This window comes from Gopherus evgoodei, chromosome 1, assembly GCF_007399415.2.
Source record: "Gopherus evgoodei ecotype Sinaloan lineage chromosome 1, rGopEvg1_v1.p, whole genome shotgun sequence".
Taxonomy (NCBI): Eukaryota; Metazoa; Chordata; order Testudines; family Testudinidae; genus Gopherus; species Gopherus evgoodei.
The window spans coordinates 209,844,962-209,863,955 of record NC_044322.1 but is presented as its reverse complement, the minus strand read 5'-3'; the positions used below and the strand labels follow the sequence as shown (position 1 = coordinate 209,863,955).

The following is an 18,994-nucleotide window of genomic DNA, read 5'->3' as shown; positions in this document are numbered from 1 at the left end:
ACTCCAAAACCTAAAACTAAGTTACAAGCAAAGGATTGAAATGTACCAACTGTATCATCAATAGCAGCCCTCAAGTCTCATTACTCTCTGCCTGACCCCCATTCTCCCTCACATATACACTCCCTGCAGCTCTCTGGCTCTAAGGCTGAAGGCAGCGTTACCTTGGGCGTCATGTTGTTGGTGATGCAGAAGGACAGGTGCTGCAGGATGCTTTCCATGCTGTGGTAGTGCTGCTGCCGGGTGGTGCGAAGGTATTTCTGCAGAGCCCTTGCCATGGACGGGAAAATTGCCTGGGCTGCCTCACGGGGATCCATCACTTCACCTGGAGCTTTCTGCTGTTCCTCTGCCTGGAGACGTTTAATGTGAGTGAAAGCCTCTTCCACTGCAACCACGAGCCTGCAAAAAAGACACGAGGAAGCCAGATTCACCACTGGGGAGGATGGGAAGGTCCTGTGATTAAGGCACAGATTGCTTGGGAGTCAGGAGATCTGGACTCTATTCCTGGCTCTGCCACTGGCCCACTGTGACACAACAGGCAAGTCACTTAACCCCTTCTGCAGAGAGGGAAACAGAGACCTAGGGAGGTGAATTGGAGTTTTCTTTTTCTTGCACAAAGTCACCCAGCACATCAGTGACACAGCCAGGATTAAAACCCAAGAGTTCCTGGCCCCAGTCTTGCATTCAGGTCACTAGACAGTCCTGTCTCTAGTTGAACTTTGGCCCACAGCTACTGTCATATCAAGTACAGAGGTACAAGAGTAGTGGACCCAGCATGCATTGCTCCAGGTTTGATCTGGGGGAAGGTGCTTGGCTCAAGATAGAGCACTGAATACACTGAGACCCATAGTCTCCACGCACCTCTCCATGTTCATGACCTGCATTCTATTCCCTTTTATACAAGGTGGGGTGCAGTCCTCAGGTTCCTGGCAGGTTGCCCAAGTGGCCCTGCATGTGGCAAGGGCTGGGTTCCCTGTCCTAGCACAGAGCACTTGCAGCCAAGAACGCATCCTACGCAAACCATCCCTGTTTCAGCACAGCTGTGCAAACAAACTCAGACCACACTGGAGCAAAGCAACACAGAGCCAGAGGATGTTCAAAAGCTACTCCTGCCGAGTTTAACGAGTAAAAAAGAGCACTGCAGTTGAAGGAAAGCTGGTGGATTGTAAAATACTCATGTTTCACAATGGATTAAATTAATGGAACTAAGTCACTAATAAGGACTTTTCCACAATCCCCTGCACATAAAACCTTTAGATATTAACGCAAAGAGAAGCTGTACTGTCAGCCTGATCACGTGCAGGAAGACAGAAATATCAGAGACGAGCCAGAGACACAGAACGCTTCAGATAGCTACGTGCAGGAAACAGTAGGAGGTCCTCAGAGCTCTTTTTAGTTAGGTTTTGATGTTTTTAGACAGATTCCCCATGTATACGCCAGCAGGCTGCATCTCCTGCTAAAGGATGGTTTGTCTTTAAGCCATCAGCTGCTCTAGCTGAGCTCAGTGAGTAGGAGAAAAGGACCCAAGTTGCTAGATTGCACAGAAGGAAGCCTGTGGAAGCTCAGAGACAGCAAGAAGGGAAGCACGTGAGAGACTGGAAAAAGCCTGACCAGCAGCAAGGGGCCAGGCTGAGTCAGCACGAGACTTAACTGCTGACTCTAAACCAGAGGTCGGCAACCTTTCAGAAGTGGTGTGCCAAGTCTTCATTTATTCACTCTCATGTAAGGTTCCGCGTGCCGGTAATACATTTTAATGTTTTTAGAAGGTCTCTTTCTCTGAGTCTATAATATATAACTAAACTATTGTTGTATGTAAAATAAATAAGGTTTCAAAATGTTGAAGCTAAATTTAATTTTAAATAAAGCTTCAACATTTAAAATGCAGAGCCCCCCCCAGAGCAGTGGCCAGGACCCGGGCAGTGCAAGTGCCACTGAAAATCAGCTCGTGTGCCGCCTTCGGCACCTGTGCCATATGTTGCCTACCCCTGCTCTAAACCTTCAGTTAGGGCAACTTGGTTAGTCCCTCTGGTTACAGTGGAAACCTTCCAACCGCGACTCAGCTCAGGGATATCAGTCTGCTGCAGGTGACCTGCCTGAAACAACAGCTCAGAGGAGCTACCTACCCAGGTTAGCATCAGTCAGGTGTTAATTCTGAAGGCGAATGCCACCCTGTAATCACCATGCTGAACTCGTATGCACAGAGCACATCCAGCTACTCACAACCTTGCCTCTACCAGACCTGTTCAGATGGACAGTAAGACTATAGCGTTTAAGCAGAAGTGTTGTACTGCCATATCAAATGCTGCATTCACTTACTTCTGGAGGAGAGGGAGAATTCCTCCCTGGAGAGACCAGGTGGCACTGACAGGGCTATGGATTCAGCCCTGGATTACTTGGGGGAAATAATGGGATTTCATGCACTGAGCAATTATGGATTTCTCAAGCACTGGACCCTTCCCTAATCCATAACATTCTATTAGCTGATCTGGAACATTTACACATGTTCTTTGTTTATGTATTTCTCTAAGCACTTCCTGTTACAAGCCATTGCCACCCTCGGTGTCTGCTTTTTCCTATACCTTTTTAATATAAAGGACTTTATTTATACCAAACACTCAGTCCCTTAAACAAAACCCTTTCAACCCAATTCCTCCCTTCTTTATTGGGCCCACCAAGCTGTTCAGATACAGTTAAGAGAATCCAGCACGCCAGCAAACTGACTGTGACAGGCAAACAGCCGCTGCAACATGAAGGAGACAGCATCACCTTGCTCGACGTTTTTTAACTCTGCGATCGTGGTCTGCTTCTTCATAGTAAAGCTCATTGTGACTGGAGTCTCTGCGCCGGGCAGCAGCAGCGATCATGGCCCGGGACTGGCCGGCAGCATTGTTACCTGGGCCTTCGAGGGGAAACAGAAGTAAGAGGAAGAGTTTACTGTTGCAGAATGGGAGCTGAAAAGGTTCAAAATCCAAGAGTGCCTGTCACAGGCAATTGGTGGGCCAAGTGGGGCTGTACCTGCCCAATGCTCTGCGGGGTGGGGGGGGGAGGGTGGTCAAAAACCCTCCCTGCAGATACTCCCCCTGGGGAAGCGTGCATATGGAGGGAGTATTTCCCGTCCACTCCAAGTGCTGCAGTCAGTGGAGATGGGAGAGAGAGAGAATTCAGAGGGGATGAAGTAGCCAAACAAACAGTTACAGTGACTGACCACACCAGGGGTAGGCAACCTATGGCATGTGTGCCGAAGGCAGCATGTGAACTGATTTTCAGTGGCACTCGCACTGCCCGGGTCCGGGCCAGCGGTCCAGGGGGCTCTGCATTTTAATTTAATTTTAAACGAAGCTTCTTAAACATTTTTAAAACCTTATTTACTTTACATACAACAATAGTTTAGTTATATATTATAGACTTCTAGAAAGAGACCTTCTAAAAACGTTAAATGTATTACTGGCCCATGAAACCTTACAGTGAATAAATGAAGACTCGGCACAGCACTTCTGAAAGGTTGCTGACCCCTGGATAACACAAACTAGGAGACAGAGTGCTAAGGATGTTACTTACCATCCGCTATATACATTTTCAGTTTGGCCACAAGGGCAGCTGGAACACATCACATTTCAGCAACAAGACAATGAGAGAGCACAAGAGGAGTTGGGAGGGGGAGAAAGACAGACAGAAAAGAAGAACATCAAGAGACATGGAAACAACAGCCACACACAGGAAAACACAGAGCTATGCTGGAGTGTCTGGGCAGCGGCATCATCTTCAGACAAAAGACAGACACTTTAAAAAATGTAGTTACTGTCAGAGAAGTGACTCTGCAGAATGTAACTCTGGGCTCCGTACTGGTTCTCTGTGGGGCTGAAAGTTACATCTGTCTCAAGAGTTTTTATGCCTATTAGCAGAGCCCACTCAGCTCTAGGAAAGGGAGCTGGAGGCTGCTCTACGTTGCACATCGATATCAAGTAAGTATCGATTTCTTGATTACTAGTGATGCTTTAAAATGCAGGAACAGCCCAGCGAGGTTCTGTGATCTCACATGCAGCCTGCAGCACTAGGAGTTAGGGAAAAGTGTTGTCATTTGATGACCAGAGCACATCATAGTCAGAGAAAGAGACATATAAAACAACCCTCAAAATGTATACATTTTTAAGAGCCACTTTTCTGATAGTAACTATGCTTTAAGAGCCGGTCTACGCCATTAAACTGGCAGTATTTAAGCATTATCAATTCTCGAGGGTAGACAGGCCCAAGAATGCTCTGCTCGCACAATAAGGGCTTCTTTTTTCTTAAAAAGAACATGGTTTCCAAGAAATAAGTTTGATGTTTAATGATGGATAGGCTACGAATTCAAACAAACAGCTTCTCAAGAGTAAACACTTTAGATTTTATTTGACAGCCTCAATGTGTAGTGGTACGGCGTAGGAGAGGCGCAGTTCCAGTTTGGTTTAGAGCCATTAACTATCTGATTCATCACGCATGGTGATGAAAATACAGCCTTTGGGCAAGCTCCCATTTTGCCAGCACAATAGGGACTTAAGCAAGACCTTCCCCACCCACCCTCCCACGCACCCCCCAGCTGCTGTAACACCAAACTCAAAGGCTGCCAACAAAGTAGAGGTCTTAACAGCATTACTGTCCTCTCACACGGAGAGCAAGCAAGACAGATTGTTCCACTGCCAAGAGGGTCCTGGCTACAGCTACACAGTCCACTTAGTAAATCCACAGGAATTCTTCTAAAGAATATGCTTCTATGCCACTGAGTTCAGTGTGCATTAAAAAAAACCCTGCTGCACAGCAAGAGAAGCTATCCAAAACCTCTGCAAACTCTGGGATTGCACAGTATATTACAACGGCAAAAGTCCTGCTATATTCATTACGGCAATAAAGCCAAGAAGTACAGAGAGACCAAGCAATTGACAATTATTGTAAGATCTTGTGTTAGAAGCCACTCGTGCCACATATAAATGCCGTATGCTACTGGAAAGTTGGGAGTTCCTCCTATCCAGTGTCATGAAGCACTTGTTTCTAGCCCTGCCAGACAAAGATTTTGGAACTGAAAAAGCATCCCCCATCCAGCTCCCTAGCTTGTTTTTGTCTGCTTGAGTTCTGACAGGATTTTAAACTATGCTAGCTCACAGACTGCTGGTGCTAAAGAAATCACTGATTTTTCCTCTGAAAGTTTGGAGTCCCAGCTTTCCAATGGTCGGTATCATTAGCCTCTTCCTGCAGCAGCTATGCCCTGTCACCTCACAGCTATGCTGCAACTGCACTAGAAGAGATGGTAATTGGAACGACGTGACATTAAATAAGCCTAATGCCTTACAACCTGAAAAGGCTGGGAACACTTTGGCAGAATCAAATTTGGAAATACCTTCCAGACCAGTAAGTTCCCCCCTGACACTAGCCCGTTACCAGAATGTAAGAGAACGCTTCCACCTGGTCAAAATGGTTAATTTTTTTCCCCCAAGACCCCCTTCCACATACACACAAACATTGCCCATTTCTACAACAGAATATGCTCGCTTACATCCCTTATTACTGATGTTACTTACTATTTCACACCCCTCGGCACTTCCTGCACTAGCCAGGACCAGAAGTGCTACAAAACAAAGCTGCCCCTCTCCAGGTTTCTGCCCCCACCCCCATCAGCAGCAGGTCTCACTAGAGGAAGCTGCTCTGGCAACATTTCCAGATCCAATTTTTGTCGTCTCTAAAGGTTCAGAGGAGGTTTGGAGAAGCTTCCACACAGCCTCTGAACCCTTTGGGGGCACCGAGCAATGCAAACGAAGGTGTGAGCCACGTGTGAACAACAGGGCAGAAGTCTTAGATTCATCTCCCACATTCCTGCTGTGCGTGAAAAACAGCCGCTCTCTGCAAAGTCAAATTCCCTCTGAACACACCCTGCTGCAAAGCCTTTCAGTACTAATCCACACATGTACAATGCAGCCCTGATTTTTCCAACTCCTGTGAAATTAAAGTTGGCCATGTTTCCTGGGACAGCCCCTCTCCTTTGTTGAGTTTAAAAGCTTCCCCACAGAAATGAAGCTACCTGATTACTGGAACACCTGATTTTATCAAGGCTGTGGGTGTCCTGACTTGTTTAAACCTGTCTTATTTAGATTCAATCAGCAAAGAATTGATTCAAGTTTGGTTTAACTCAGGTTCAGAGGGGCCACACAGGGCCTCACAATGGTTTAACTACATCTATTGAAAAAACACCCCTTTAAATTGGTACAACTTGTGAAGACAAGCCCTAAGCTTGCGAAGGTTTGCAGGACACTAAGCCCCAGTCCTTATATTTACCTATAAAGTGCCATACTCATCTAGGCTGTGTGTTGAGTAGGAAGTACAATGCAATTTAAATTGGGCTTCACTAATACATACTAGCTAAACTTGACCTAAACTTGGCCACTTTTCCTAGTCAAGACAAAGTTCTATTGTGCTTTGTAAGTCTGAAGTGATTTGGGACCAATGGACTCAGTAGCGGTAGGAGGATTTCTGACAAGAATTTTGGATGGTGAGAAGGTAGGCATGTGCCTGGAACAAAGAACAACAACATGTCCTGCTCTTCTCCACCCCACACATCAGTTCTCAGCTACTATTCCACCTCACCTACCATCCACATTGTAGACTTTCAGGCCAGCCATATGTTTAGCTGCGCGAGACTTGGAGGCCATTAACAAGCTCGGGTTATAGACGGTGAAATCTCTGTAGTAGTTTTCCAGAACCACCAGTGCAGCTCGCTGGATGCTAGAAATAAAATGCAACAAAACATTTTTTAAAAAGACAACTTAAAATTATATAGAGAAACACAGATAACCACATTAATTGGAAACCAGTTATTAGTGTCATGGCTCTATGTACTATGCAATTCTCCAACTGACAAATCTGTCAGACTACATTACTTGTGGAATTGGGTTCCAGGATCTTCTAGATTTCATTTTTGAGCAAAGCATTTGCCTTTACAGTTGCTAAGAAAAGCTTCTTAAATGCAAACAGGGCGTAAACTGACATAGTATTGTCTTCAAAACCGCACACAGCCCGGAACAATAGCTCATCTTGGCTTTATCTAGACCAGAAGCTAAGGTGCAGTTCTAGTACATATTAGCCAGCCAGCCTCAGATTGAGGCACTGGTTTGGTACTGATTGATGCTTTTCCCTCCAAATCTTATATACCACTTCTTGCAGCACCTAGTGGTTCTTGAGATGTGTCTCACCCCAAGTACTGACATGGCACAGTCTTTACAACTTGTGAGATCAGATAAGATCACAGCCTGAGGTAGTATGGCTGCATAATAGCAACATTCACAATTTCAGATTACATCCCACACTAGGGCTGGGACATAAAACAGTGTCACCTCCTCCCTTTGAGTTGGCTTCTATTCCTAATATAACAGCCAACACGAGCAAAGCAAACACAAAAAGGTGTTCAGCTGCAAGGTTTCCTTTCCTCATAATCAGCTTGTCAAGCAAAAAACATAAAGATAGGCACTGTTTAAAGACATTACAAGCTGAAGTGTTTCAAAATGAGCCAAGGCTCAGGGGTAAATCAGGCATGGTGCAGGAAGATGCTCTACAAATTAGGGTTTGTCTATACTGCGACGTTGTCAACAGAACTTTTGTTTTTCACGGGTACTTAAAGTCGTCCCCCTCTCCCCTCGCAAAAGACAAAAGTTTTGCAGACGCAAGTGGCAGTGTGAATGCAGAGGAGCACTCTCCTGCTGACAAAGCGAATGCCGACAAAGCGCCAACAGAGAGCGTTTACACACACCGACTTTAAGCAAGCGACAAGTCTGTGTTGACACAGCCTTGTCACTAAAAGCTGCGTAGCGTAGGTAAGTCCTTAGCTCCCATCACACAGCTCTGCCAATGCACTGCTGTCCTGAGAGTCCCCTTCAGCAGACCATCAGTAGAGATTTCTTCAGGTCACTACCCAGGGGAACCAGCCACGAACACTAGGCTGGTTTCACTTTTAACCCACAAGGATTTGTACTCAACAAGTAGCACTTCAGCTCCTAGAACCAACCTAACCTGTTTTAATTAAGTTACATTTGTCATTAACAAGCAAACTCCCCCATGAAAACAGCAGCAGATGATTCGCACATGAGTTATAAGAAGAAAGTTGCAGGATACGTAAGCATAGGAAGGGCAGCGGTGCGGGAAAGATACGAATCAAGAAATGGCATCTGGAGTCTAGTCTCAGCTCTGTCACTGATTCACTGTATGAATTTGGACAAGTTACTTAACCTGAGTGTCTAATGCTTCATACCCTGCTACTCTGAGCCCACATAATACATAAATAGCCTTCCAAACAAATGCCAAAATCCAGATGTCTGTTCAAATACCTAGGGCTAGCAGAGTAAGGAGGAGCAAGCTGTAGCTCTTTTCTGGACACCTTCCTCATTAAGTTTCACTGTACAGCTAAGTTGCTTTCCTTAGCTGTGTACATTAAAAGCTCAGGTTTAGATTTTCAAAAGTGAATAGTGATTTTAGACTTGATCCTTGAGGATCCAACTTGAAACACCTGAAAGATGTTTGATTTTCAGAAGGCGAGTGCTTGGCACTTTCTGAATGGTCCCCTAAAAAGCATCTCAGTCTTTGAGAGATTTCTCCCCCCACCATTCACTGCTGAAAATTTAAGTCTTGGTGAGAAAGTTGCATAAAACAAACCACAAGCACACAGTTCTCAAAAGGTTCACACAATGTCAAGTCAAAACCAAATTTTCACCTGAAGTTTCAACTGCATCTCTCCTCAACAAGGGTGATTTCCCTGCCAAATTTCTGTTGGCCAACCCCAGTCATTCTAACTGGGGGGTTGTTAAATAAATGCCTATTGTCTCCCCTCTCCCATCATACTTACACATGACAACTTTTTCTGCTCAAGCTTCCCAAAGTTTCACCCACATGCCTGGAAAGGCAAAGGGTTTGGAAAGCGATGAGCTCCTGAGAACAAGGTTAGAACAGAGATGGTCATGCTCATGTTCTGTTTGTGGACAGTTTGGGCTGCATAAGACTACATGCAAAATGGGCAGAGCATCTCCAGGGAGGTGGTGTGTGGAGTGATTCCCTCCTCAGTGGGCAGGGGCAATACAGCTCAGAGAAAGCATTTTGTTAATTTTAATGTAAGAATTTTCCTGCAATCTAGAAAGAACATTAAAATTTAGACGTCCCCTGTACCCTATGACAAAAAAAAAAGAAAAAGAAAAAAAAAAAAAGAATTTAACTTGCAAAAAAAATGCCACTACCACATAGGCACCCTAAGACATCCCGCTTCAGCAGGGCCTGTTCAGCTACAGGTCCCTCCCCACTCCAGAGCTGCTACAGATTATGTTAAAGTTTCAGCATTTCCCAAATCCTCCTGTCAGCCCAACTCTGGCTCCCATACAGTCACGTGGGCATCAAATTAGGAAACAGCTAGAATTCCATTTGCAGGGCTTTGTGTTTGTTTTAAAGCTAAATTCTCTTGAATTTTTTAAAGACACCGACAGCATGGATAAGAAAATTATAAGGGTCACAATAATTAGAAGAGTGAGCAAATGGTTGAATCAGAGCCTCCAGGCTGTATTGCTCAATCTCTCTACCCACATCAAGGGGGAGCACCGCCCTCAACTGTGCAGTAGGAAAACTATTTCTGCTCTGCCTTGCGAGCCATAAAGTAACAAGAATCCCCCACCCCGCCCTTCCCACAGCTGGGAGAAAAAGGCACAGAGAAGGAACACATTTGTGCACATAAGAAGGCAGGTAAAGTGGCCAGATGTATTTGGTGGAAAGTGCAGGGTCTACTGCAGCCTTCAGTAGATCGAAAGCCTTAGAGCCGTGGTTCTCAACCAGGGGTCCCGGGCCCTCTGCAGGGCTGCAAGCAGGTTTCAGGGCGGCTGCCAAGCATAGCTAGCTTTAGATTTGCTGGGGCCCAGGGCAGAAAAGTGAAGCCCTACCACATGGGGCTAAAGCCTGGGGCCCTGAGCCTCGCCACCAAGGGCTGAAGCCTGAGCAACTTAGCTTTGCAGAGGCCTATGTGACATGGGGCCTGGGCAGTTGCCCTGCTTGCAACCCCCTAACGCTGGCCCTGGTTTTTATATGCAGAAAAACCGTTGTGGCAGAAGTGGGCATGGAGTTTATAGTATGTTTGGGGGGTGGGGATTAAGAGAGAAAAAGATTGAGAATGCCTGCCTTAGAGGGAGGTATTAAGATGCGTAAATGAACTGACTAGAGTAGAATGCTAAATACACACACAAAATTCAGCTCTGATTTTATATTCTCTGGGACATCCTCCCGCAGGCTAGTTAAACTGCTTCTTTAGTAAGGCACAGAGAAGTAAAGCGGCTGCTGCAGAAAGATCTCTCCTCTCCACCCACACTCCATGGACTCCAGATCGAATGGAAACTGGCTAGGTTCCCAGGTCGACGTTCTGAGACTTTCCTGGCAGAGCATCTCTACAAGGAGTTCAGCCCTATGTTAGCTGGTAACACTGCACTCAGCACCCCTACAAGTTAACTTTCCTTCCATTTACAATTAAAATAAGGGGATGGGATGGGCAGATTTCAGTGCACTGTAACTGAAATGACCCACTCAGATGATTGCAGCTGGAAGTCTCACCTGTATCCTACATATGACAGTATCCAGTAGAATAGGCTACGAGATAAAGCATGCTCTAACATTATGCTAATGTACAACAGCATAAAGCAACCTTCATCAGGCATTTCAAAGTGTTTTATAACACAAGTTCAGCCTCAAATCACTGTTGGGGCAAGGCACAAGACAACTGCCCTTTGTCTAGGCTGCAGAACTCAGGGCTTGTCTACATCACAAAGTTGCAGCGCTGGTGAGGGGGTTACAGCGCTGCAACTTAGGAGGTGTACACATCTGCAGGGCATCACCAGCGCTGCAACTCCCTGTTTGGAGCGCTGGCCGTACTCCCGTTTTGTCTCGGGTGTAGAGGATCCAGCGCTGGTGATCCAGCACTGGTAATCAAGTGTAGACACTTACCAGCGCTTTTCTTGACCTCCGTGGAATAAGCAGGTATCCCAGCATACCTGAGGAAGCCTCTCTGGTAATCAAGCAGGTCTCCTTCCCCGGTTTGCTCTTGCGTTCCCCGAACCCCAAGCAAGCAGGTCTCCTTCCCTGCGGTTTGCAGGGGGGTTCGGGGAACGCGAGAGCAAACCGCGGCGAAGCTGGTCTCCTTCCCCGGTTTGCTCTCGCGTTCCCCGAATCCCCGAGCAAGCAGGTCTCCTTCCCTGCGGTTTGCAGGGGGGTTCGGGGAACGCGAGAGCAAACCGCGGCGAAGCTGGTCTCCTTCCCCGGTTTGCTCTCGCGTTCCCCGAACCCCCGTGCAAGCAAGTCTCCTTCCCTGCGGTTTGCAGGGGGGTTCGGGGAACGCGAGAGCAAACCGCGGCGAAGCTGGTCTCCTTCCCTGCGGTTTGCTCTCGCGTTCCCCGAACCCCCGTGCAAGCAGGTCTCCTTCCCTGCGGTTTGCTCTTGCGTTCCCCGAACCCCCGTGCAAGCAAGTCTCCTTCCCTGTGGTTTGCTCTCGCGTTCCCCGAACCCCCGTGCAAGCAGGTCTCCTTCCCTGCGGTTTGCTCTCGCGTTCCCCGAACCCCCGTGCAAGCAGGTCTCCTTCCCTGCGGTTTGCTCTCGCGTTCCCCGAACCCCCGTGCAAGCAGGTCTCCTTCCCTGCGGTTTGCAGGGGGGTTCGGGGAACGCGAGAGCAAACCGCGGGGAAGCTGGTCTCCTTCCCCGGTTTGCTCTCGCGTTCCCCGAACCCCCGTGCAAGCAGGTCTCCTTCCCTGCGGTTTGCAGGGGGGTTCGGGGAACGCGAGAGCAAACCGCGGCGAAGCTGGTCTCCTTCCCCGGTTTGCTCTTGCGTTCCCCGAACCCCTCTTGAAGCCGCCCAACAGCGCTGCAGTGTGGCCACATCTAACACCACTTGCAGCGCTGGTTGCTGTAAGTGTGGCCACTCTGCAGCGCTGGCCCTATACAGCTGTACTAATACAGCTGTAACAACCAGCGCTGCAAAATTGTAGATGTAGACATACCCTCAGGCTATTCCTAATGTAGATAAATTCCTGGATATTGTGATGTGAAATCAGTAAAAGGGTCATGTCAGAGCAAGCTGCGACTGAGGGAAGCCAATAAGCAGCTATAACTTCAGTAGTACGTTGCATCTGAGGATTGCAAAGTCATTTACAAACAGGAATGAATTAAATTTTACAATGACCTTGAGGAGGGAGGTGTTTTTTCTTCGTGTGAAACACTTCCCCCTCCTGCCATAGGTAAATCAGGAACAGCTGCACTTGGAAACTCGTCGCTAAATGTGATTTCAGGTTTAGGAGATCCCAAAACACTTTGCAACTTGCAGGCCAAAATGGCCTTAACCTTGGCTGCAGTGATGGACTTAGTCAGGCTGTGACTGAAGTCTTTTTTTCAAGGAGATTGTTCTTGGAGGCTTTGCAGAAGACCGGAAATGCTAGGACAAAGCTTAGAGCAGAGAAAAGCAATCCCAGCAGTTATGTGCAAATCAAATCTGCAACGAGTAACAGTGCGCAGATATGCAGAGCTTTTAACCGCTGGAGTCCCTGTCTTCCCCGGAATGTTACTGGGAGCCCTTCCAGCACCAGGGGTAAGGTTGAGCAGAGGTTTCTGAAGAGGTGGCTCTAAACAAAGTGTCTAAAATCCCCAGGTGTACTCAGATGGGCCGACAATTCCTGTGCCAGTTAATAGGCCTGGGTTGTGTTAGTAATGCACATTAGGGTCTGTTTGGTCAAAGTGTTCCTGAGAGAAGTTTCTTCCCCAAATGACCTACTTTTTAAATTTTCTAGTGCTCTAGAATCTGGCACAATGCACTGAAACTGGGGTGCGAGCGGAGGAGACATGCTCCGTTCTCAATCACGCGATACTGAGACCAAGCAGAAACTGAGCTCTGGACCCTCAAGGAAGAGCTCAATGAGACACCTCCGCTCAGCTGATGGCTTAGGGAGGGTGGCACCAAAATATAGTCCTAATGACCATGAGTTTGAGTCCCCCTGTAGGCAGATTCCTGAGATTAGTTTTGTGCACATGGGCTGTGTACCCAGCCTAAAACGATGGCCAGTATCTACAGAGATGTCAAATCACTGGGATGCCCTGAGCTCATCTAGTGCAGGCAAACAACAGCAAGTCTAAAACATACAGATTTGCTGGGCACACATAGGGATAAGCCAGTTCCGGACTACTCTTATCCCCTGGCGCTGCTCCCGCTGGTAGCCGAGGGGCTGTCAGAAATGCCCAGGAAGCTTCCCCCACCTTCCGAAAATTGTCCCTCAACTTTGCCCCCGTTACTCCCACCTTCTCCAAAACCAAGGGAAATTCACACACAAACCCCCTTCGCAAGCACCGAGACTGAAGCCAGTCAGCACTGCCTGTGCTTGCCATGTCCTGCAAGAATATTACAGCATAGCTCCCAAAACATAAGTGTTGCAAGACCTAGAAACCCAGGATAAAGATGACACTTCCCACACAAACTGGAATCTGTCCCTGTAGGGATGACAGTAGGGAATAGGAAGGTCAGTACCTTACCCTTCTCATAAACGTGCTGTGTTCCTTGTGCCTACCACAATTCCAAGTCAGCATCATTCATATGCACCCTCACTGTGCTCTGGGCACCACCACTGATCCAGGAAGCACTTGCTACTGGATGGAAGAGGTTAAAGGAGGGGGTGATATTGTGCTTGTCCATTGACCCTTGCGCTAAGGTGGCGGTCAGGGCGCAGGATTAAGGTTGTTTCAAACTGGAGGGAGCAGCAGCATTTCAGTTTTATATCTGAGAATACACACTTAAAGTGACTTAAGAAACCTGGTCAACTATTGTGTCAGAACAAGATCTTCAAACTATTGCAACAGCAACAATATTCCATTTTAGTTTCCTTGGGCTGTGGTCTCATTTTTTCAAATGACAGGAAAACCACATTTTCTTGTCAGACAACCACATTTGAAGTCTACAGGCAACAAAGAATAAGTGCTCAAAATTCCTCACCCCGCAAGTCTGCTCAGGCTGTGCACTGGGATGGCCAGAATTTGGCAAGTATGTTTTAAATACATGACCAAGGAGCAGGGCCCCAGGCAATTGTTGGACAATCTTCTCAGCTGGGGAGGGGATCCTCAGGGCCAATCTTTAATTTCCCGTGTCCTGGGAGGGAAGGAGTCCCCAGCCTGCTCCCCAGCTGACTGTATGGCAACAACTGAACAGTTCTTGTAAACACTTGGCTCTATTAATCGAATGCGTACTAATGGTTCAGTTAAAGGAACATGTACTTCATACAAGTAGGAAGGATTTGTTGGACTGGCTCCAGGAATCACTTCCTATGTCAGTTTCTTCTCTCCCTTTAAAGGCAGTTTAGGAAATTAAGAGCAAGATATCTATATTCAGGCAACATTAGCTGGAATTTTTTTTTTTTTTTTAAATACACTGCAACATTAGTCAGGAAATGCACTAGTTAAGTTTCCAACAGCAGCAGGGTTATCTCAGCTGCTTTGAACATCCCAAATATTTTTTGGCACACATCACACAGAACATCAAGTCACACATTTAACAAGATAAAAACTAATAAAAATTCTGTGTGCAGAATGTCCATGGTAACAGTTCAGTAGGGATTTTGTACAACCTTAATTAAAAAGTTCTGGAAATAAAGAAGTTTTTTTCATCTGACACTTAAAAAAAAAGTCTTCATAAGTCTACCACAAATGTGGTTAGCTTAAAAAAAAACAACAAAAAAACACAACTTAGTCCACATTGGAGATAAAACAGCATGAAAAGTTACATTTTAAAAAGGAAGTTTCATTGCAGCATGACATCAGCGAAGCTTTTAACAAAATAAAATAATAAAGCACTACTTTAATTGAAGTGTCCAGAAAAAACTATTTTTAAAAAGTAACTCTACAAATATTCCCAGGCCAATGTTAAAGTCCACAATTTAATCCAGAACGCTTTCATAGCTGTCCTACAAATCCTGTAAAACTCTATATTACAGCTACACTCTAGTTGAAACTCTTATTCTGAGAAACTGACTAAGCCAGGAGCTTGGTGAAGTTTATTGTTTTTCGAGCATTTGTCCTGGACTGCCCACTAAGCAATTCTGCAACAGTCTTTCCACCAGGCAATTTTAGTAGTGGCCACTTCAATTGATGGAGTTCAAGATTAATGTTTTCCTGCCATTTGTAAGACAGAGTACAAGCTACTTGCAGATGGTAAGAGGCATTGGTTTTAGCTCTAGAAGTTTGAAAATACAGCTAATACAATAAGTCATGGCAAAATTCAAAGATACTGTTGGTGGGTGTGAAGGGGACGACGCTGACTTTTCAGGGACAGAAAATGGCTAGTAAGATGTGTCACACTTCACTATGTCCCTCCACACCCAAATAGCCAAACATTTTACTCTGCAGTATAGGGAAGGACCTACACATGGAGACGATATGAGAGCAAAGGGTTCTCTAATCTAGCAGATAAAGACATACCAAGATCCAATGCGTGGAAGCTGAAGTCAGATACATAGCCTAGAAATAAGGTGCACATTTAAAAGTGAGGATAATTAACTAGTGGAATATACCAAGGAATGTGGTAGATTCTCCATCACTTTCAGTCTAAGTCAAGATTCGATGTCTAACAGATATGCTCAGCCAAAAGTTATGGGCTTGATGCAAGAGTTAACGGGTGAAGTTCTATGGACCTATGTCATGCAGGAGGTCAGACTACGATCATAAAGATCTCTTCCAGCCTTACAAGTCTATTAATTCTCTGCTGCCCTGAGGAACAAGAAGGAGAAGCAGGCAGAAGATAGGGTGACAAGGAAAGAAAGAAGGGAACCCAGTCCCTGCAGGAGAGAAGAAGAGATGGAGGTATCAAGGGCTGGAGCCTAGGGAGAAAAAGGAGGATGAGGTACAGGGGTCTGTGAGAGAGAACATAAGAGATTCATACCAACACAAGGTGCAGGGAGGGGCAGACAGGGTTTATGTGATCAGGGATTCCATAGTCAGCAGAATCAACAGGCTTGTCATACCAGAACACATCCAGAGAACAGAAGAGCTTGCTGCCTATGAGGAACAAGGCTATGAGATGGGGACATGAGGCTGAAAAGGATCCCAAGGAGAGCAGGGGGGAAAATCCATTGAGCTGTGCTGCAGGTTGGAACGAATGACACTGCTAGATTCTCACTGGAATGGATAGTGACTTCGCTAAGCTGAGTAGGACACTTACAGTGGAAGCTCAGATGACTTTCAGCAGAATACCTGTATATACTGGATCATAAGCTGGTTCGTTTATAAGCTGATCCCCACCTCCACCCCACCCCACCCAAGATGGATACGTAAAAATGCAAAATTTTTATGACCCATTCATAAGCTGAGCCTATAATTCAGGGGTCAGCAAACTCTGGCTCCCAGGCCATCAGGATAAGCCACTGGTGGGCCAAGATGGTTTGTTCACCCTGAGCATCTGCAGGCACAGATGTAAACCTAAGTAAACAAAGTGTCCCAGCCCGCCAGCTGCTTACCCTCACAGGCTGGGACAGCAACTGGTGGGGAAATCTTTTTTGCAGGGAGAAGCTACGGGTCGGGGGAGTAACCATTGTGACCACCCCCCACATGACCCTACCCCTAGCCTGGGACCCCTATACTCTTCCCATCCCATCTGTTCCCACCTTATCTGGAGAGGGCCGAGGAGGATGTCTCTGGCTGGCTGGAGCTGCTCCGGCAGGCTGGGCAGCGCGGCCGCAGCCTGCTCTGGTGAGCCAGACCAGGCGGTGCAGGCCCAGCATGCTCTGGCGGGCTGGGCAGCACAGCCACAGCCTGCTCTGGGGGGCGGGGCCAAGAGGCACGGCTGCAGGCTGCCAGCCCCGGAACTGCAGCTGCTTCGGAGGCTGTGGGGAGAGCAGCATGGCCAGAAGCAGAGAGACTCTTGCCCCACCTCTTCCCTTCTGGCTCTGCTGCCTCTCCTTGCCCCCTCTGTTGGGGAACGAGGCTGTGTCTCATCTCTCTCTCTCGTTCATAAGCCGACCCACTTCTCTGGTGCTTCCCTTTTTTACTAAAAAATTCGTTTTATGAACGAATATATACAGTACTTCTGGTCCCTAGAGAAGGAGAACAAGTTAATGAAGACGAACTGGTGGTTCAAGGATTGGTGCTACGAGGAAGGCCAACCACTGGGAGACATTCACAGAAAGACGACATTCCTCTGTTGATGGAATTCACTTGAGTACCTAGAGTATTACCCTTCTGGGATCAAAGCTGGCATGATTGAGAAGAAGGATTTCACACTAGGAGACTAGGGGAGAAAGTTGGGAGAGACCTTGAGAAATCTCCACATTTGGCTTCAATACAGTAAATCAGCTAAATGAAGATACACTAAGGGATAAAGGAACATCAGAAGGTGAGAGTATACACAGCAAGGTGAAAAAGTACAAATACTGATTTGAGTAGCAGTCAGGTAGATGTTAAATTAGTACAGGATTATACCTAATTCATGTAGAAAACTAGATGAGATCTGAGCAAAACAACTGAAGGGCTTGTGCAGGAATGCAAGGAGTCTGAGCAATAAAATGGAAGAACTTGAACTACTGATGCAGGAAGTCAAACCAGATATTATAGGAATGACAGAAACATGGTGGAATATCACTTATAAACTAAACTAGAGCAGGGGTGAGCAAACTTTTTGGCCCAAGGGCCACATCTAGGTGGGGAAATTGCATGCAGGGCCATGAACATAGGGCTGGGGCAGAGGGTTGAGGTGCGGGAGGGAGTGCGGTGTGCAGGAAAGGGCTCAGGGCAACGGGTTGGGGCACAGGAGGGATGCGGAGAGTACGAGGGGGCTCAGGGTAGGGGATTGGGGGCTCAGTTCAGGGTGTTAAGGTGCAGGCGGGGTGCGGTGGGGACAGGGCTGGGGGTTTGGGTGTGGGCTCTGGGCTAGCGCCACTTACCTTGAGTGGCTCCGGAGTGGCAGCGGTGAGCAGCGGGGCTAAGGCAGGCTCCCTGCCTGCCTTCGCCTCGCGTCACTCCCAGAAGCGGCCAGCACCATGTTCCTGTGGCCCCTAGGGGTGGAGACAGAGGGCTCTGCCCACTGCCCTCACCTGCAGGCACCACCCCCAAAGCTCCCATTGGCCGCGGTTCCCCATTCCTGGTCAATGGGAGCTGCGGAAGGCAGTGCCTGCATGGACATGGTGCTGGCCACTTCCAGGAGTGGTGCAAGGTCAGAGCAGGCAGGTGGCCTGCCTTAGCCCTGTGGCACAAAGGGGGGTACCAATCCCTCAGACCGTAGTTTGTCCACCCCAGGACTAGAGGTATTCAAGGGTAAGAGCTATTCAGGAGAGAGGGGAAAAGGCCTAGGTGGTAGGGTAGTACTGTGCACCAAGGAAGCAGTAAATTGTAAAAAGATAAGAAACAACAATATGAACAAAACAACCTGTTTGGATAAAAATCACTTTGGGGAAGGACTGCAAGAGAGGCTGTATTAGGCAAGTATTTGGGTCTCCTCCAGACTTCCAACACTCAGACTCAGATATGGTTAGAGATCTCTTCAATAACATGAGAGAGATAAATACATTTGAGAATTGTGTCATGATAGGAAAGTTACTTCCCAGACAGAGATTGGAGAATAAATGCTACTAATACAATTTTTCCTAGATACGATAGATGAGTTTTCTTTACCAGACCAACACCAAACCAACAAGAGGTGGACTTTTTGATAAGTAGTGAGGACATCATAGAAGAGCTGGTCGTAGGAAATAACCTTGCATCAAGTGATCAAGAGCTGCTTTAGTTTACATTAAATGGAAGAACCACCAAAAACAGGTAACAACTATGGTTTTAAATTTCAAGTGTTTTAAGGGAAGTTGAAGAAGTTAAAGTTAACTGGTCTGATGAGCTCAATGACTTAAAGGTTGGGGAAACTTGGCTTTTGTATAGCTGATTTGAGGAAATTCCATCTGCCGTTTGCATCCCAAGCAAGGGACAAAACTTGCAGAAAATGGTTCCA

The 18,994-nt window shown here is 46.9% G+C and overlaps 1 protein-coding gene across 5 annotated transcripts in view; it reads right to left on the bottom strand.

The window, feature by feature from the left end:
• VANGL1 (VANGL planar cell polarity protein 1) overlaps nt 1-18,994 on the bottom strand; it is a 57,600-nt gene that overhangs the window by 7,552 nt on the left and 31,054 nt on the right. For all 5 annotated transcript variants that reach the window (XM_030533742.1, XM_030533721.1, XM_030533731.1 and 2 more), the window contains 3 exons: nt 6,614-6,747; nt 2,764-2,896; nt 162-396 (listed from right to left, as the gene is read on the bottom strand). In XM_030533742.1, coding sequence (XP_030389602.1) covers nt 162-396; nt 2,764-2,896; nt 6,614-6,747 — 502 coding nt within the window. The remainder of the gene's footprint in view (nt 1-161; nt 397-2,763; nt 2,897-6,613; nt 6,748-18,994) is intronic.